The following is a 21,235-nucleotide window of genomic DNA, read 5'->3' on the forward strand; positions in this document are numbered from 1 at the left end:
GAAACCAAGCCTTATGAGGAAGCTGGGTATGTTTAGCCTGGTAAAGAGGAGATCAAGAGGAGAAGGGCTGTCACATGAAAGATGGAGTAAGCTTGTTTTCTGGTGTTCCAGAGGGTAGGACCTGAACCAATGAATCCAAATGATAAATGAGATTATGATTAGACATCAGGAATAGCTTTCTGATGGCAAGAGCTGTGTGACAGTAGAATGAAATATCTTGAAAGGTGGACTGCTTCATTGGAGTTTTAAACAGGTTGGATAGCCATCTGTCATGGATCCTTTAGCTGTGATTCCTGAATTTTTGGGAGTTGGACTAGGTTACCCTTGGTGTCCCACCCACCACTACAATTCTACGATTCTATGAGGTTTATAGGACATAAGTGTATGTCTTTTAAGGGAACCTAAATGTAATGATCAGAAAGCAGTGGTAATTAGGAATTCAAGGACAGGCGAACACTCCTCTTCAAATGTTCATCAGTAGGAGCAGCCTGCTTCCTTGCAGCCTGCTACTATTGCCCTGAGTCTGCCACCACATCCACCTCTCTCTTCCCGTCCTAAAACAAAGATTACCGTATTCCAGAGCAGGCAGAGGCAGGGGTGATTATGAGTGTTCCCAGCCTTCAACAGTTTTTCCCCCGGCAGTGATTGGAGTGGGACTCCATTCACTTTATGTGGATGTTAATGATCTGTATAGCAGTTTGAAACCAGCAACTTTTCCTATCTTCTGACTGCTCTGAGTAATTGCTGCTAAACACAGGCTCCAGCTCTTCTAATTGAAATATTCATATATTATTTTTTATTTAGGTTCCAGCAGCAGTATATATTTAAAGCAGCACCATGCCACTTTAAACAGCCAGAGCTTCTCCCAAAGAATTATGGGAACTGCGGTTTGTTAAGCATGTTGAGTATTATTAGACCTTACTCCTCTCATAACCACCACCCCCAAAATTCCCAGGAACATGGCTCAATTATTAAATCACTCTGAGAATTGTAGCTGTGAGAGGAGTAGGGATCTCCTAGCAATCCTCAGTACCCTTAACAAACTTCAGTTCCCAGGATTCTTTGGGGGAAGCCATGACTGTTTAAAGTGGTGTGATACTGCTATAAAGGTATAGCATACAGTATACTGTACAGCGGGCATCCCCAAACTTCAGCCCTCCAGATGTTTTAGACTACAATTCCCATCTTCCCTAACCACTGGCCCTGTTAGCTAGGGATCATGGGAGTTGTAGGCCAAAACATCTGGAGGGCCGCAGTTTGGGGATGCCTGCTGTACAGTATAATCAATCAAACAAACACCACAACAATAAAACCAGTTCAATACACATTTTTTGAAAGTAGATAAAAATGTGGCATTCTTAAAAGCACTTGGGGATTAGTTCAAAGTGTGCATGTTAAACATGTTTTAAATGTACACAAAAGCAATAATTGAGTATGCTCCTTGAATATAATCACAGAAACAAAAATAAGAATCTGCTACAAAAACAGAATAAATCACCTTACCGCTTTGAGTAGGAAGAGGATACAGAGGAATTGGTGGTTTTCCCAGTGTACTTGCCAAACTTAATTTGGAGTGTGGTGAAAGGAGGGATGGACTAGGAAGCAACGCACTGGAACTGGTCTACAAAAGTAAAGGAAAGTTGTAATTTCCTCATCGGGACACAAAATTTACAGCACAATTATTGTTAGATCAGTGCAAGAACAGAAAATTTCAATGGCTTGCTTTTCGGAAAGATGATAAGTAGATTTAAAAACAAACTTTTGCAAAGACAATTATAAAATATTATTGATTCCTTCCTGTCTTCTAGAAAACACACACCAATATTTCCCTTTGGCACCCCATTTTGTTTTAATTGTTATATCAACATTGTTGCCTCCATGCTGCAAAGTAATAAATATGTCTGCTCACCTATTGTGGACCGATAGTCCTATATTATGCTTGTAATATAATTCTGCTGACATATTTTCAATTAATTTAAGATATACCTCCAAGTGTTTAGTTAACATTCCTCTCAGAGTTATTAGTTTTCTAGTAAAGGCTTAGGTTTTCACTCATAAGCCACACAAGTGGGATTGAATGGCTGGATAACTGACTCGGGGGGAAAATTGAACCTAACTTAAATATTTGTTTTCTTCCCCAATAGCAAATTGCACTCCACTTTTTCAGAAGAAACACAGCTAATCTAGTTATTTTCACTTTAACACTCAAAACCTGTGACATTGAAATATGGGGTTACTGAAAAGTTCAATATATCAAAATTGTTCAAGCTCTTGAGATCTTTGCTTAACCTCTCATTTAATACACATGGTCTCACTCCTTATGGGTTGATGAACGTGCCACACTGAGGCTGAGGAATCTCAGGCTCAAGGGCCAAATCGACTCACTCCAGGTCACATCCTGTCAGGGGTCTTGTGGCTACTCTTGAGTAATAACTCTCCACATCTGCTTGTCGTTAAGATGTTTTATTGTGCATATTATTTACAGTGCAAAGTGTCTGCAAATCATGTCTGCTTAGTCTGAGTCAGAACCTCGCAATGCCTTCTTTCTCTTTCGCTTCCAACATAACACCTTGGGAACGCCAAAGCGCCTCCCCCTTGTCCTACGGGGAGCCATTTATCTCAATTCAGGCGTTGGGGGGAAGGGCCGTCCTTCTGACTGCTCTCCGGTCCCTTCCTCCCCACCTTTCTCCCCCTCCACCCGGTGGAGAGGCTGTCTGACACTGCTAGAGCCTCGTCTCTCCCCCTCTGCTTCCTGACTCCTGTAATCTGATCTGCTGTTGGACTTACTGCTCTGCGAGGAACTCGACCTGATGAGGGGGGGCTGTTCCCTATAAGCCTTCCCCCTTACACATCCCATCCCTGGCCTTGCTTCACATATTCCTTGAACGTTTTGTTTAGCTGGAATATGTCCATGAACTTCCATGACAACAGCTTAAGAATGCCATGTATTAAGCAATATAAAAATATCATTAATAAACCAACAAACTCTTATAATGACTCTTGCCTGGATGGAGTCTAGAAAGGGATGATTCGCCAACTGTAAGGTAAAGGTAAAGGGACCCCTGACCATTAGGTCCAGTCGCAGACGACTCTGGGGTTGCGGCGCTCATCTTGCTTTACTGGCTGAGGGAGCTGGCGTACAGCTTCCGGGTCATGTGGCCAGCATGACTAAGCTGCTTCTGGCAAACCAGAGCAGTGCATGGAAATGCCGTTTACCTTCCTGCCGGAGCAGTACCTATTTATCTACATGCACTTTGATGTGCTTTCAAACTGCTAGGTTGGCAGGAGCAGGGACTGAGCAACGGGAGCTCACCCCGTCGCGGGGATTCGAACCGCCGACCTTCTGATCGGCAAACCCTAGGCTCTGTGGTTTAGACCACAGCGCCACCCGCATCCCCTTAGCCAACTGTACCAAGGTAATATTTGCACCCATTACTCTGCCCATTTTTGCCTCTGTCCCCAGCCAACACTGGCATGTGGCCAGCCAAATTTGCCTAGAAGGGAAAAGGTTCTGCAGTCACCTTGTCTTATAATTTCACCACTACTAGATTATTTACTTATTGTGACTAGATTAATTACTTGGTTCTGCAATCAATCTGAAGACACATGCAGTAACACCTTGCTAAATATTAGCAGCCCTAGCTCTGGTCAATGCCTTGATTACCTGTGAAACACATTGCACTAGCTTGGGGTACACAGCAGAAAAAAAAGGTGGGATAGAAATGTAATGCAGCAATGGAAATTTGTAGATTTTCTAAGCTATGCATATTAGAACAATCTTTTCAAAAACTATGGTGTGGTTCAACCGAGTCCTTTGTCTGCCAAAGCTCAGATTAAATTTAGGGCCAGTTCATGCTGCCAAATGCCTTCACATAATAGTATACAGCGGTACACTATAGCACAGTGTACCATGATTCTGGCTGTGCATGTGGGAAATTACCACTGTGAACAATACTTCTGGAAAGTCATCATGGTGATGACTTCAAAAGGGCTCTATCAACACTCACTGGAAGGAGCAAGTTCACAGTTTGCAGGTGCTCCTGGATTCAACACTTGTTGGAGGCTCAGGTGGCCTCAGTGACTAGGAGTGTCTCTTTTTCAGTTCCAGCTGGTTTGCCAGCTACAAATCATTTTGGATAGAGATGACTTGGCCACTGTACTCTATGTTCTGATAACTTCCAGACTGGATTATTGCAACACACTCTACGTGTGGCTGCCCTTAAAGACGACTCAGAAACTTGTTGCTCCAAAATGCAGCAGCCAGATTCTGGCTGGGGTTCCATTTAGATCTCAAATAACCCATTTTTAAAAAGCTGCACTGGTTGCCAGTTGGTTTCTGGGCCAAATTCAAGAGTAGAATTTAAAGCCCCAAATGACTCAGGTCCCAAGTATCCAAAAGACTGCCTCCTTCCCTACAGAACCTCTCAGGTGCTGAGATTGGCATACGGCCCTATTGATAATTCCACCGCCCACAGAGGGGGTGGTGGCCTGGGAGAGGGCATTCTCTGTGGCAGCCCCTAAGTTGTGGAACTCCCTACCCACAGAGGTGGGTCTGGCACCTTCATTATACACATTCTTACCTTGGCTTTTGAATCTTGTGTATGTTTTTAGGGCCCACCTTATTTTTTATAGTTGTAAGCTGTTCTGAATGGTTTTTAATAATGTGTTTTAATGCTGTAACCCACCTTGGGGTGAAGGACAGGTAATAAATTAACAAGAATAATAATGATTAATTATTATTCAGGAAACTAATGTTTACAGGAAACACATATAATTCCTTACCCTCTTATATGTCTCTGCCTATGATTATCTGGTGGTAGCAGCAGCAGCAGCAGCAATGTAAAATATGCCATAACAGTGGTGCAATTTGAACTCCACAAAGAACAGAGGACTACAGATAAAATTAAATAGGAAGCTCCCTTGTGCACACCCACATGAAATGAATTAGTTCCATTGGAATTCTTTAGAGCCAATCATATTCCCAACATAAATTCTAAACATTGACTTAGCCAAACACCCCACTGCCTAAAGGGAAGAATCTTCTGTTCTCATGAATGGGGTATGCATGTTCCTGATTCTCTCTGCTCCTGAGTCAATGCTCAGGCTCTTCTCTCCTGAAAATGCACTCAAACTACTTTTCTAGGGGAACAGGCAGGTTGCAGAACGAGGAGGCAGAGATACATCTGCACACAACACCCCTCTCCCCAAAGTGAACAGCAGAAGTACCTGACACTTGCCCAATACAACCTGTGGAGCCAAGCACTTATTAGAGCTGTTACTGAGCTATTATCAGTTTGTGAGGCACATGAGCCAAATGGAAATATGTTACAGTTTATTTTACGGTAAATAGGTAAAGTAGACACGTGCTTCTTGATACTGCCTGGTTTTTACTTTCCCCCTCTCCTTTCTTTTAATCGGCCAGCATGTAAAAACATCTATGGGACAATCACAGTGAAGCAATCCACATTTCTGAAATGCAGGCTGTGGGAAGGGATTGCTAAACACCTTTTCAACAACAAGAAAAGGTTGGCTAAGATAGTTAACACCAATCAACTCATTTTTTCACAATGCACTGGGCTTGCTTCACCTATAAACCACAGTTTTATCACAGACAGTTTACTACAAAGTCTGAGTTGAGTAAAACTGCAAGTACAAAAATGTCAGGGATGGGTTTGTGTGTGTGTGCTTTTAAAGAGAAGGCCACATACTTTCTGCCAAGTTTAAACAAAGCTGCTTTGCATTCTCTCTTTGTATTATGGCAGTTCTATGTAAATTATGCAAATATACATTTTCAATGGGCCTAATTTTCATGTAAAAAAAGTGAATTGTACACAGAAATAAAGAGAATTAAAGCAAGTTCAAGACCCGACAAGTGAATAACTATTTCTCTGGGTTTTCTTTGATAATTCAGTGCTGTGACCTTTTCAACTAATAGAATCAAAATTTTCATATATGCTTGCAAGTCAAATTAGGCTGGCAAAGTCACCATGCCTTGTATTTTTGTTTTTAAGATTCCTTTTTGAAGTTTTGTGCCTTTGGGACATGCTGTTCTTGAACAAACATTAGTTCTTAAATCATGATTTCCTCAGACTAGGAAGCTGACAATAGTCAGCTATTAGAAAAACTGCACTCTTTTGTTCAATACCGGAGCAGCCCCACATGCAAAACCACTCTAATACAAAAAATATAGTTTTGCAATATAATCTATGCAAATATGAACTTTGATCCTACATATAAATATATTACTTGCTGCTATTTATATGTCACTTATTGCTCACAGAATAACGACAAGGAAGGCAAAGCCAATTAGTATTAGTAAAGAATGTACTGGAAAAAATATTTTCCTATATTGAAATTTTCTTAATGCATTTTGAGTATTTACAGTTCTGCTACATCATTTCTAGAAAAGTAAGCCATCATAGAAAAAGCTGCTGCCTAGCTATTGCCAATGCAAGTAAGGATTCATTTGCATGTGGAAGATACCCACCAGACTCTAAAATTAGAGTCTCGTTTCTCTGTGCAGTTTGCAGGCAGACGGCACCTCCCATACCCATATCTAGTCTTACGTCTGTGCAGCACAATGCAAGTTGCTTGTACTCTGAAACATCCTGCAGAACTTCTCAAAAGCTGTAGAAAAGAATCAACTACACTGCAGCACCGTACTGGTGCAATCAGAGTTGGAGCCAAATTTGCCCTCAGCAAACAGTAGGGTTCCTCCTATTAAAAGATGAGACTGCAATCCCATAGACTTCCCTTCTGGATTGAGGAGGAAGGTCTTTTAATTGATTGCCCCTCCCTCTGTAGGCACCACCTCCCATGCTGTTCTGAAGGGTCCCTCAACTACCACAAACTTAGTAGCACTTAAATGAACTCTGGATCCAACCCAAAACTAGTTGCAAATGAGACCTGCAATGGAAACCAACAGTATGGGCCTGATTCATTCCATTCCTCTCCCTTCTGGTTTCCTTTCTGTCTATCCCCATTACTTGGTCAGCATTCTGTGGACGCTGAGCATGCAAAGTCTCTTTGGGGCTGGTTTGAAGAGATGCTGAGGCTTCCCTAAGTCTGCTGATACCTTTCCTCTTGTGTGTGGATAGTGCTGTTTTGCCTATCCAAGGACCCAACTGCATCAGATAACTGGGACTGCTCTGGCTATACAGAAATGAGACTGCTACAAAGCATTGCAATGTGGCGCATTCCTCTTTGGCTCCACTCTCCAGGATACTCAATTGCATTGCTACCCCCCCCCCCCGATTTTCTGCTTCTCCCCCAAGTCAGGCAGAGGGCCTTCTCGGTAGTGGTGCCCTCACCGTGGAACACCCGCCCTTCAGATGTCAAGGAGATAAAGAACTAAACAACTTTTAGGAGACACCTGAAGGCAGCCCTGTATCAGGAAGCTTTTAATGTTTGATGCTTTATTATGCTTTATATATTCTGTAAGCTGCCTAGAGCGGCTGGGAAAACCCAGCCAGATGGACGGGGTATTTAATAGTAATAAAATAATAATAATAATAATAATAATAATAATAATAATAATAATAATAATAATAATACTGAACGTGCTCAGTCCTCAATGGCAATTTTGGATCCCAGCCTGAACCTAGGCTTACCACCACCACTGAAAGTGTTGTATTTTGACAAAATGTGCCCTCCCCCAAATATTGATACCTCCAACCAGAGGCTCCAGGTTGCCCCTAAGATTGAGGGGGTCCAGCATGTGCCTGCAATATTAAGTGAGCTAGGTAGCAGTGGAGCAGAGATGCTGGGGGATCTAAAATTGCAAGTCATTTTGAGAACTGAACCAAACTAGCACATATTTGATCGATCCAAAATGGGCTGCTAGTATTTGAACAGTGTTTGTGTGTGTGTGTGTCTCATTTCTAAGCCTCCCTGATGTGCAAGTGCTTGCCTCATCCTTGTCAGTGAGTAACTACATAAAGCCTATACACCCAAGCCCTGGCTTTGCTTTTTCTTGAATTTCAATAATGGAATCCATACTAGAAAACCTGGAAAATATTAAGAAAAATCAAATAAATTGAATGAAAGCTTTTACACTGAATTTTATCACTGCTAAGGGAAAGACAAAGAGAGAGAAAAATTCTTAAAAGGTAGCTTGTATATTGAAATTAGTAAAAATTATGATTGCCAAAAAAGAATGGGTACAAATGGAAGAGAGGAGGGAAAGCAAAAGTGGAGTTCATTTATTAAACTTACTGAGATGAATATAAAAAACCCCTGCAACTACCGGTATGTCAAATGAAAGCAAATGTAAAATACTATGATTATTTTATAAATACAAGGATACATCTACATTTGAATAAGCCACACCTTTTCTCAGTCTCAGAAGATAACACATAATTATACATACTTTTGGGAGGTACAATATAAACATTTGTCACTTATAAGACATGCCAAAAATTGTAATTATGTTTGCTTCAATCAAGATTCAGAGAGGTCTTTCATTTAGTTCTGAAGCATTTATGGCATTTGCTTCTGGCAGCTATAAAAGTGTACAATGTGTGTGTGCCTATTTTGCCTTAAGTAATAACAATATATTTACAGCTTTTTCATACTTAATTATATTGATCTCAGATGATAAATCCCTGAATTGTTGTGTCATGCATGTAAATCTTTTTACCACCTTGTATTAAACTCTACTGGGATGCATAAGGCTATTGTGACCCACCACTTGGAAATGGGACAGAAATAGGAAGTGCTGGAGGTAAAATACTGAGAGACAGCAAAGTGCATGCTATCTAGGAAATACCACACTTATCCCTACAGAGCAGGGTTACTGCTGCAAACCTGTCTGAAATGCAGCTAGAGAAGAGATAGTGTTACTGAACCCTGGCTGGTACATCTTGTAAGAACATGCTTTCAAGATGCTATACATCTATTTGTGAGCTGTTGTTTTTATTATTATTATAAAATATTGTGCTTTTTTAAACAACAACAACAACGATTTTAATCTGTGGAAACTGTCTTTCTTTTTGACTGGGTAGGTGTTTTATTATTGTCAGTTCATTAAGTGCTGAGAGTGTATTTTGGCTGTTATATTTTTGATTTTCTATCATGGGTTGGAACAATCCAAACTCGCTCTTACACAGTAAGGTGAGGGTTTTGCACTAAATGGAGGTGCTGGTCCACTCAGCTCCCCCAGCCAAGCTGGCCTTCTGTCAGCTGTGGCCCACTGGTGTTATCCCTGCTGGCAGGGGCCAGCAGAAAGCCATGAAATGAGGCATTTCATGGAGTAGGAGGGGCAAAGTTTGCTGGATACTGACCAATCTCGCTGCTGTCATATAACAGCATCGGGCCCAGTTATCTCCCCCCTACTTTCTGTTGCAAGTGGCCAGGCTATGGATTTGGCGGTGGTTCCTTCTAGCAAAGTTGCCTGCAGAGAATTCTACTCAGAAAGGCAGCCTATAAATATTTTAAATATGGTAAAATGAATAATAAATAGTATGATGAGATGTGTGCTGAAAAGCAGCAAACCTTAGTTAACCTCTAATAGTATCTGAGGTTACTCTTTCCTTTTTTAAAGGTACCTGTAGAGAGATAAGAAGACAGTGACTCAAGATGCTAGGGCCTGTATCATTAGAATGGCCGTGCTTCTTTGGCATATGCAAACTAGTGGACCAGCACTAGTGGACCAGTATAGCTGAACCTCACTGATATTTATATGTATATTTTGGATAAACACAACAGAAATGAAGACAGAGAGGAGACATTGTTTTTGTAGGATACACTCAAGCTCTGATGGATCTAATACAGCAGAGCACATGAAGTAGGACATCCTGAAATAGCAGAAATATTCCTTGCAAGGAGAAGCCCTCCCCAAGGTGCAAAGAGATTTAGGTACTGAAGCAGCCAACCTAAATCCCTCCCCCCCCCCACCTTACCCACTACAGATGAACAGTTAGTGGGAAATAATAAAGAAATGTAACCATACCATAACCATACTCTTCAGGTCACGAAGAGTTGGACACGACTAAACAACAACAATAACCATACCATAACAGAATCCAGTTTTTGTTTCACTTTCTGCATCCTCAGAGACATTCTTGCAGCACTGGCAAACTGGTCGGCAGGAGACATTGAGTCTTTTTGTCCAGAAATATCAGCAGATTTGCTAAAAATCTGTGGACCTCTAGATGATGTGGAAAGATTCAATCCTCTAAAATCTTTTACTAATTCAGCTTCTTGCTGGGCAACTGCATATGAAAAACATTGGAACAGCATTAAGTTCATCTTTTCATAAAAGATTGTTAAACTTCATATACTATTGGACCAGAGAAGCCACAAAAAACTGACTAGTCTGAAAATCTGTAGTCATAATTAATTCCCTATGCATGGATAGTATGTATGCCACAGATCAAGAAAGATACTATCAGGTTTGAGAGGACACTAACTGGCTGGTCCCTAGAAGCTTTTTTAATCTTTTGGGAAGGCACCCTGGCAATCCAAAGGAACACACCAAAGCGGGCCTCATGGAGGGGAAGGAGCTCACCTCAGCCTCACAGCAGTGGCGGAAAACAAAGGCAAGGTGGCAGGCAGGCAGGGGATGGCGGGCTGAGTTGACGTGGCCAGGTTGTGGGGACCGGAGCATGTGTGATGTCACACACACTCAACGCCTCCTCCCCCCCCTATGTTGGGCACAACTTGGCACTTCTGTCCAGAACACTTGGACACCAGCAAGTTGGGAAGGCCAATATAGTCATACTTTATATGACTTCACTGAACTGCCTCAAGGCTGAAAGCAGAAAGACAGCATATAAATACTTGAAACAAACTTTCTCTACTATATGTGATTTGAGAGGGGGAGTTTACAAGCACTACAGAGAGAACAAGCACTACAGAGTTTACAAGCACTACAGAGAGAACCATTTATCTCTGAATAACAAAAGGCCCAAAGCCATTTGTTCTCTTGTTCACTGCTTTTACAATCTTTTTTAAAAATGAAAATCATTGTGAAAAAGGTCTTATATAATAGCTGAGGCAGAGGGCTTCTTTCCTGCATTGCAAAAGATGCTCCATAAGAGCATGTCCACATCAGAAATTCCTCCCACTTCCACTGCAAACAATTGAGCTGTAGCAGGAGCATAAAAAACACAAACGAAAAAGCTTTTCTCTTCATGCAGGGATGATGTAGCTCAGGGGACACTGCCCCTGTGACTAGGGAGACTGCTACTGCATCCTGGCTCCCTGAAATGCCTATGTCTGTAATATACCTAGGGGTGAGATTATCTTGTAGTACAGGATTTGATAAAGAAGCTCTGCATTCTTGGCAATGCAGACATCCCCTTGCCTAGCAATCTGGGCGGGTAAACTCCTGTCCTCAAAATACACTTTTGGCGTTTTCATTGCAATAATCTTTCTTTACTACTAGGGGATGCTGGGACAGGTCTAACAATAACCTCCTTTATCCTTTCTCTGGCTTTCACCATTGCTAAAAGCTGGCTTTGATATTTTACTGGCATTAAATTCATTTGGGCTATCAAGATTTTTGAAAACCTATTTCTGAAACAACTGGCCAGGCAATGCACTCCAAAAGCATAGATGCAGCCATAGTCTTGGCAAATAACATTTAAGTACAAGAGTAAATTCCTTTGGCAAGAGCTTTGTGCCAGTGTATTAGGCTTTAACTAGGTCCAAGCTATACATTATGTTAAATGTGTAGTGTGCAGCTATGCCCGTGTTTTATATTAAATTAGAAGCACAGGGGTGGGGATTATCATCAGGACTCAAGGGTGCAGCAGAGAACGTCTAGCCCTAACACAGCTGCTCTCTGGGTGAAAAATCTCCCTCTCACATGCAGCTAAGAAGCTTGGCAAGAGGGAATTTCCATATCCATTGCAGTCCTGATCACGATCTCTTTCCCCACAACCCAATATTACAGAAAGAAATACCCCCACTTTGGAACTGGGGAGGGGAGGGGAGATCCCTGCAATGCCGCTGGAATGATAGCTGCCCACCACTTTGGCTTCGAAGTTGGGAGAATAGCCTGTCACAGTCGCTGCAGATTAGGAAATGCTAGATACAGTCACACACAAATTACCTTTGTAATCATAAATGTACACGAGTATAGGCTGGTTTTGACCAAAGGCACAAAATGACACCATGTGCTCATGTGGATGGAAGGCAACATCACGAACTGGAGATGTGAAGGAAAGGTCAGAGTACATGGCTACCTGATCACCTACAAAAAGAAAGTTAAAATTAAAAAGAAATGGTTAGACAGAGCTTTATTCAAATAGCCATGGATTTCTTCATTAGTACAGCTAGTCTGACTTAAATGAGTCCAATGACCAAAGAATGATCTCATACTTGCCATTTGAGAATTATAGGCAAATATCCTGTTCATAACATGTTTAGCTTCTCCTCTTTTGTACAGGTACAAAATACTTAACTGCTGCTCTATTTTGTTGCTATGGTGTTTTTATGCTGTGTCTACATTAATGAAAAACTTTATTTGTTGGTGTGCATGTCAACTATATCAGTAAAGGTATTGAGGAAAGCCCATAGCAGTATATAAACAACCGCCAGTTAGATAATCAAAGGTGGGAAAGATAAGAAAACCTGAAACTAGTGCTGTCCACCAACTAGAAAATTCGGTTCGGAGCCCAATTCATTCTTTCAGAAAACAGCACACCTCATTCTGAGGTGCTTCATGGTGTGCCAGATGTGGCTTAGAGTCTGTCTGAATCAGCACTATTTCCACCCCAAGACCATTCACTATTGAACATCTGGAGGGTTGAGTGACCCCCACTTCCCAAAAAGATATGAGGGGCACACAAGTGGAGAAGTTTCATGCACAAACAGAAGTCCTTGCCCAAACAGGATGAAATTGTTGGATACAAGCCACAGTGATTATTCACACCCAATCCAACCCTGGATTTGAGGGCTATGTATGGCTTGAGCTGACCACAGCTTGCCCAGTTCAGATAAAGCAGTAAACTATGGATCACCAAGAACTAGAATGTAGGTGAAGAAACTGTGGCACACAGTGCGCAGGGAAAGAGAGCAGCGATTGCTAAAGCCTTTTGTATGTGAACTAACTCAGATACTCCTTCTCACACACAAACACCTCTTCCAAATTAAGTAGAAAGGGGCAAAAAGATCAGTCACTTAAATCAGCATACAGGAAGCAATGGATAGAAGGCAAACAAATCTGCATTTTTTTATTCTATGCCAAAGTTATTTGAAAAGTCTCATTTAAAATATGGTAACCTGTAAATGAAAAAAATATATAGTTCTTTTCTAACAACTTAAAATAATGTACTTCCATACCTGTTTCTGGATTCCAGACATAGGCTATACCATCTTCACTTCCAGAAAAAAGGAATGTTCCACATGGTGTTAAAGTACTGCGGATTTTTTCTCGATAGTTTGTTGCACCAATATATTTCTTTGTGGCAAGGCTAGAAATTTTTTTCAAAAAGAAGTTATAAAAGCTGAATTTCATTTTACTGTGAGTTTTCACTTCAGGATGTGGTAGGCAAACATCCTCAGACCACAGAATGACCCTATCTCAGGGTCATTTGATCGAGGCAGAGTCAATCTAGATGCATCAGCCAAAGGAATAGGAGGCTCTCAGTACCAAGATTTTTGATCATCATAATTCCAATTAATCCCTTGAAACTTAACTGATATACAGTCAAACAGAAATAAGGTATAGCTCTCAGTTAGTAGAAATAGCAACAGGTCAAAATTCAAACTGTCTCATTTGAAGCCAAAACTGAAGGTGAAAAAATGCCACATCCTGAAATGAATCTTCATCCTAAATTGAACTCTGCTTCCAAAGGAAGTGGCACAAGGGCTTTCTTGTGCATCCATGAGGTCCAAGAATAGTACCTCTACTGGTAGGGTCACTCCCACCCACCATCATCCCCCATAGCTGAGTTAAGTCTTTATTTTGAGGTAAGAGTTTCTCAACCCTTGCACTGCTATAGGGACCGAATGATGAATGAGATAGGCATTATGGCTGATAAAGCAGGATTCTTGCATTGATTGTAATTCTGCATCTCTCTTCCTCTAACATGAATACCAAATCCCTCTGTGTATCTACAATAACTCTCAGGTGCTGGATTATCTGTGAGGGTACAACAGAACATTTTCAAGGCATTCACAAGGCCTTGTGCAAGCATGCAGAACTTCTTGAGGAATCAGTGGAGGTATCTTACTTTTAGAAGGTTCTAGGGGATTTTCTGAGGATTTTCTTTTAGTAATACTTTCCTACTTCCAGTCTCCCCACCTACTAACTAAAATGCACAAAGGAAAGACTGCTAATGCTTGAAAATTAAAAATACTTGGGCTCAGGCCCCACATAGTAGGATCCAGGGAAAATCCTACCTACCCAACTAACAATGCAGAATTAATCCAGGAGCCCTTTTAGATTCCCATTGCTTTGTGGCCCCTGGAAGGAAGAACTTTTTAGAGGTCTAAAAGGTCCTCCTACCCTCCCCCCTGGAAATAATAGGGCAATTTAGGTTATTTTTAAGTTTGTGGAAAGAAAAGATAAAGGATTATACCCAAATATCATTTTAACGCTTTAAATAGATACTTACATTCGGAGATCCATAATTCTCACAGTGCTGTCTTTAGTATGGATCAATAAACGCCTTCCATTTGGATGTACCTCTAAATGACTGATCGCAGTCCCTTTAAAATCATCATCATTTATCTCCTACAAAAAAAAAAAAAACACTGACAGAGCTAGTAAAAACATGGATGCAATACAGATCAAAGCAAAGCCCTATCTAATCTAGCAACCCATTGTGGACATCAGATACCTCTGCAAAGTCCATTTCCCATGGTTGATTCTGAGCAAAGGCTATTCAGAGGCATAGTGCCTATGCTCCTATAGTAAGTACAGAGCTATCATTGCGAGCCACCTTATCATCCATGAGTTTGTCTAATCCCCCCTGAAAGTCATTTAAATTGGCAGCCAACACTACTGGAGAGGAATGTCAACACAAAAGAGCCTTGGTGGACTAGGACCCATATAGTCCAGAATTATGTTCTTAAAGTATCCAACCAGATGACTATAGGAAGCACACAAGCAGTACCTGAGCTCAACATACTGTCTCCACTTTTGATTCCCAGCAACTGGTATTTAGAGGCATATGGCTTCTGAATGTGGAGGTAGAACATAGCCAACATGGCTAGTAGTCACTGATAGCCCTATCCCCCATATATTGGTCTAATTCTCCTTTAAAGTCATCCAAGTGTCATCCTGTGCCAGCAAATTCCATAGTTTAACAATGTGCTGAGTGGAGAACTATGCTCTTTTGTCTGTCCTGAATCTTTCAAAATGCAGTTTCATTGGATTGCCCAGGGTTCTAGAATTATACCAGAGGGAGAAAAACTCCATCCACTTTCTCTGCACCGTACATAATCTTACACACCTCTATCATGTTCCTCCTTAATCGCCTTTCCTCTAAACTAAAAGGCGCCAAAAGATGTAACATTTTCTCATAGGGAAGTTACTCTATTCCAAATGTCTGCACCACTTTTATTTTCAAAATTTCAGTCCCTTTCCCAATGGAATTACAGGGGGTTCAAGGAGGGGGCATGGGCAGGGAATCCCGCTGGCAGGACTCGTTTGGTGAATCCTGCCCTTGTACCACTTACCTACTGCTAACAGGAACAAAACTCTAAGCATTCCTGTATATGGCTACAAACCTACTTGTGTCCAGCATCTTCCCACAAAATTGCATGTCTTAAATGCCTCAACCTGCACAGAAGTTATTTTATAACTTTAAAACATCTATATACCTTATCAATACCCCAGCTTTGGATTGGTGATTGAGAATTGCCTTTTACCAAAGTATTCCAGATGAGGATCAGCCCTGTGCTGTCTCCAGAAAACATATGAAATCCTAGAAAATAGTAATTTGTTTACTTAATGTCATACAGTATTCAGATAACGCAATTCAGAAAATATTCTCTAGTCAAATCTCTTTTCCCTTTTGCATCTCTTTCTTTGGCTCCAAATGCCCCTTTCCTGTTTCTTTTGTCACTCTTGTTTCACCCTGTCCCCCAGTCATCTCCAGAGCTGAGTCTTTAGCACCCAGTTTTTCTCACCTTACATAGGTGTGAGAAAAGCTGTGGAAGAGCTGCAAGCAGTACTCAAGCACAAAGTTTACAAGTTTGCCACGGGGAAACACCAGTATGTTCGGGGAAACTGTCATGGCACACACAATGGTCACATAAATGGTAGAACAGGCATAGGCAACCGTGGCTCTCCAGATGTTTTGGAACTGCAGCTCCCATGATCCCTAGCTAACAGGGCCAGTGGTCAGGGATCATGGGAGTTGTAGTTCCAAAACATCTGGAGGGCCAAGGTTGCCTATGCCTGTTGTAGAACAATCACTAGTCTCGTGGTTTTAGGGCCCAATTACAGTACATTTTTTTAAAAAAAATTAAAAATCGACATCCCACTTTTCACCACATAGGCCTCGAAGCAGCTTACTGTAAGAAATATACAGCATTTAAATTATTAATGAAAGCTCAACATTTTAAACCTTGCCTCGCCAATTTACAATTACATGTGACATGGGAGATCATTGGCCAGATGCCACATATGATATGCAACACTGAATGTGATCAAATCTTTTCCCATCCTAGTCATCTCACATTCTGCCTAATCTCATGAATTTTCCCACACAATCTTTATTATTTATTTATTTATTTATTTATTCTGTACTATTTAATGAGCATTTGTCTCCCATTTGCATTGCACAATGCATATATGCTTTTCTCATGCTGTGCTTTGATTAAAGGGCCCATGCATTTTCTGAGAAACGGGCCTGAATGGGAAGAAGATTCTGCAGGTGGCACAGGCCCTTCTGATGAGTCACACACCTTTCCCCTCTCTGCTTAGCCACATTCTACTGTCAACAAGGCTGTCACGACCTCTCAGCCTCCATCTACAAAATGACAACAGTCACGCCACACCTGGCAAGAGTTCTTATAAAGATGAATGAGCTAAATTGTTGCATACAGCATTTTCAGAGTGAAATGATTCAAAACTTGCCTTCTGCATCAAAGCACAATGTATTGATAAAACTTTTGTGACCATCAAACTCTTGTAGAAGCTGCCCATAAATGTCCTTCACTTTTGCATTCCATACTCTAATGACAGAGTCGTAGCATCCTGTCACTACAATATATTCAGCTACTGGGTGGTACTTGGCAGTGTAGACAAAGGAAGGATGAGGGAAAACTCTCACGGCTGATGTAGCCTGGGCTTCAATCTTCCACATTCTAGAAGGAAACAATATTTAGGAAACTGTTAACTTAATGTCTTTTAGAAAATGCAGTATGTGATTTCAATACCGAGTCATATGCTAGCCAGATATCCAGAATGGGTATAATTTCTTCACTGAATTATTACGAAGAATCCAAATGACATTCATTTGCTTTTTGTGCTGTCCTCTGTCTTAAGAAGTAATTTGTGGTTTGTTTTGTTTTAACTTTAAACACCTTAAGTATTTTTTCCCAGGCAAATGCCATTTTGAAGTGCCAGTTTATCCAGTATAACCTAGCAGAGTGTCATTGCTGTAACTGGAGGTTTGCATTAAATAAAAATAAAATCCTCATCTCTTCTTTAGTACAAGAGTGAAAGGGCAACAATAAAAAGTAAAAAATTATATTAAGTGAGGGTGAAGAGAAGAGGAGTAGTAGTTTGGATTTGATATCCCGCTTTATCGCTACCCTAAGGAGTCTCAAAGCGGCTAACCATTTCCTTTCCCTTTCTCCCCCACAACAAACGCTCTGTGAGGTGAGGGACTTTTTTTTTTTTTTAGAGAAGTGTGACTAGCCCAAGGTCAGCCAGCAGCTGCATGTGGAGGAGTAGGGAATCGAACCTGGTTCACCAGATTACCAGTCCACTGCTCTTAACCACTACATCACACTGGATACAGGATACAGGAAAAAAGATGTCTGTAGAATATGGTTGAGTAGAGAGTTTTGCTTTATTTTCTCCTCAAGAGATTTCCTTTGCAGAAAAGTGATCCTATGAGGATGATATTTATTAAATAACCAGAACACCCTTACACATACTAAGGGCCTAAAGGTAGGGAGCGGTTGCAAAAAAACAACAACCTCAAAACAGTTCCACCCTCCTTGCAGTGGAACTGTAGTGGTTCTGTCATGGAATTCTCCCACACCCTGTCTGTGAAAAAGAAGGGGAAGAGGCAGACATATATTATGTTAATTCACTTTATGTTACCATTCAAATAAGATGAACACACTTATACTAACCTTGCCGTACCATCTGAGGATGCGGTAAGGAGATGCTGGTTATCTTTTGACCAGCAAAGATCATATACAATGTTCAGGTGTCCATAAAACTCCACCAGGTTTTGCCCAGAAGGAATCTCATATACTGATGAAAACACAAAATGCTTTTTAAGGGGTTGGGAATAGGTAAAATTAAGAAATCATGAACATCAAGGAAACATCCAAACGGAAACTATTTGGTTTCAAAAAGTACTTCACACAAACACATCCACACTGTCCTAGGATGTTGTAATAGTCACCGGATTAGATAGCTTTAAAAGGGAATTAAACGAATGCAGACAGAGTAAGCTACCAGCAGCTACTGGACATGATAGTTATATCCGGCCTCCACCAGCACCTGATTTTCAGATTTTCAGAAGTGGCTGCCAGATGTATGTTAAGAGTCCACATTTAAAATAAGCATGCAAGTATCTATTTCCATCTAGTGGTTGAATGAGAATTATGTATGTGTGGTAAACTTTTAAATAAAGGGTTTTTCACAACATGGCATTATAAAGCACTCCAATTCAAGAACAATAATACTATTTCAGTGTCCTCTTCTCCTGCTCTGTAACTGCTCACCGATAGGGAAGGTTGGTGAGAAATCACAAATACTGCAAAAGTCATTATCATTTGCTGTAAGCCACATTCATTTTCTACACATATTTCTATCTGCAAACTTTCTTCCATGCCACTTCTTTTGCTTGTAGAAGTTTGCTGCTTCTTTCGAGCCGTGCTCCCTCACGTTCACCCTTCAAATACCTCAACACTTACTTCTTCCCCAAAACCTTCTGGAACCATCTCAGAGTACCTAATATCTATATGTTTCTCTTCCCCTCCCCCAATATTTATATCCCATCTTTTGTTTGTTGCCCAGAGCTCCTTTGCCAGTATGGGCTAGATATAATCATAATCATCATTTCTTCAATCATGGAGCCCAAGGAGGCTTGACATGTGGTTCAAACTTAACTGCTTATCATTTATTTGATTTCTTACCCCCACCCTTCACCATAAGGTCCATGGCAGGTTATTTATTTATTTTTATTTATAAAAATATTTATTTATTTATATAAAATATTTGTTTATTTATTTAGTCATTTTAAAATACAATGTTTAAACAATACAATATTAAAGAATTTTTTAAAAAAATTAAATACAGTTTTAAATAAACAGCCACAAGAACAGGATGGATCCTAAAATATATCTCTCAGGTGTCAAAGGCCAGGGTAAAGAGGTGTGTCTTCAGCATCTGACACAGCTACATAATGAAGGTGCCAAATGCATCAATGTGGGGCTGTTACAAAGAATGTCCTCTCCTAGGATACCTCAGGACAGTGGAATTACCAAGAAAGCCTCCTCTGCCAGTCTTAAACTGAAAACTGCCTCCCTCCGCTGTCCCACTGACCAATTTCTTCTGCCTGCGAGAGCATAATCTTTTCAAAAACATGAAACCAGGAGACAAAAACACTTATTATTTTGCGGCTTTGTATTAAAAGTGAAACACGCCATAAGGCTGCAACTTACCAATAATCGGATAAGTATCTCTTCCTGCACAACCTGCTGCTAAGGTTCGTCCGTCTTCGGAAAAGCGAATACAGAAACATCCCATATCTCCCGCTCGAAGGGAAAACAGATGCTTATTTGGTATACGGCAAACCTGCATTTCCAAAGCAAGCCGTTATTTCCACAGTTGTGTTTTCATCATCAACTAATTGTAACTATTTCCAGAAAGGTATCAGTGATAGACTGTTACAGCAAACTTTTGGGGAGAAACGTGCTGTTAACATAGAAAAAATGGAACGGTGGCAGATGTGTGTTCACTGGCATGGGAGAATGGGGTGCTGATCTGGGCCCTAAGCCAGTTACTTGCTTATCACTGGTGGGGTAGAGATGGAGTGGAGCAAGACCCCTGTTCTGGTCTAGAGAACATTCTGTATTAGAGCCCCAGGGCTGCTTTTCCTTCAAAATAAAAGTGGTTCGTTTAAGTACGCTTCTTTTAAAAGAATGAATAAGGTAACAGACTGTTTTGCCATAAGAAAACCTATGCTTAAATGTAGGATCTGCATGACTCAGTAAGGTAGATCTTGCAATCAGCATGGCAAATTCTGAAAGCACGCATCACTTTCTCTCTACAGTGAGGGAAGCAGGGGAAGAAATACATGAGCTTGAGGAACAAGCTTTTTCTCCCATTCAACCAGCTAAGTATGTAATTGTTAGCTTGGTTGTCTTGCTTTTTAAAGATATATACCCATTCAATTAAAAAATGAACAATCAAAAGAAAAAGAATCCTGTGGACATAAGTACTGCCTGAAGAGGTCCAAAGAAATCTGGTAATAGCGCTAACACACTAATTTTCATGCTTTTTATTATGCCGTTTTCTTAATTTGACTGTCTAAACTTCACTGCTAACGCACGCCTCTACTGCAACACTGCAAAACCTTCACAGTTGACATGGAAATTATTAGTAGTTGGGACTTTTCACATACCCTGTTTTGATACACTGGGAGGGGTGGGAATTAAACCATTTGTTTTGTGCTTACACCTGAAAACAAGAAAGTGCTGCTATACAATTCTAGATTGCACCCTGGAAACACAGCCCTTATGTCCAAAGGTATGAAAACTCTTGCCTGTCCAGGAAATCGTGACCACTTATATCGTTCTTCTTTTTTCACATGTGGTCCAGAATTATTTGCTTTTTTAGATACTTCACTTTGCAGGTCCAAGAATGATGGAGAATGATACTCCTGCTGAACAGCCATCATAGACCGTAAAGAAGGATCTACCTACAAATAGATTAAAAGTGTAATAGGACAAATTTCTTTTGGCAGATGTAAACTATCAAGGTGATATCCAAGAAAGCCATAACCCAATTACATAGACCCATTGAAAGAGACTTCTGTTACTTAAGTCAATTGCTTTAAGTGGGTCTACTCTAAATATGACTAATGCTACA

The 21,235-nt window shown here is 40.7% G+C and overlaps 1 protein-coding gene across 2 annotated transcripts in view; it reads right to left on the reverse strand.

The window, feature by feature from the left end:
• Positions 1-21,235, reverse strand: part of AHI1 (Abelson helper integration site 1) — a 62,932-nt gene that overhangs the window by 25,014 nt on the left and 16,683 nt on the right. For both annotated transcript variants that reach the window (XM_035108917.2, XM_035108912.2), the window contains exons 10-19: positions 20,910-21,065; positions 19,807-19,939; positions 18,265-18,388; positions 17,036-17,265; positions 15,775-15,878; positions 14,565-14,683; positions 13,288-13,418; positions 12,056-12,196; positions 10,012-10,211; positions 1,504-1,621 (exon numbers count right to left, since the gene is read on the reverse strand). In XM_035108917.2, coding sequence (XP_034964808.1) covers positions 1,504-1,621; positions 10,012-10,211; positions 12,056-12,196; positions 13,288-13,418; positions 14,565-14,683; positions 15,775-15,878; positions 17,036-17,265; positions 18,265-18,388; positions 19,807-19,939; positions 20,910-21,065 — 1,456 coding nt within the window. The remainder of the gene's footprint in view (positions 1-1,503; positions 1,622-10,011; positions 10,212-12,055; positions 12,197-13,287; positions 13,419-14,564; positions 14,684-15,774; positions 15,879-17,035; positions 17,266-18,264; positions 18,389-19,806; positions 19,940-20,909; positions 21,066-21,235) is intronic.

Source organism: Zootoca vivipara, chromosome 3 (genome assembly GCF_963506605.1).
Source record: "Zootoca vivipara chromosome 3, rZooViv1.1, whole genome shotgun sequence".
Lineage (NCBI taxonomy): Eukaryota > Metazoa > Chordata > Lepidosauria > Squamata > Lacertidae > Zootoca > Zootoca vivipara.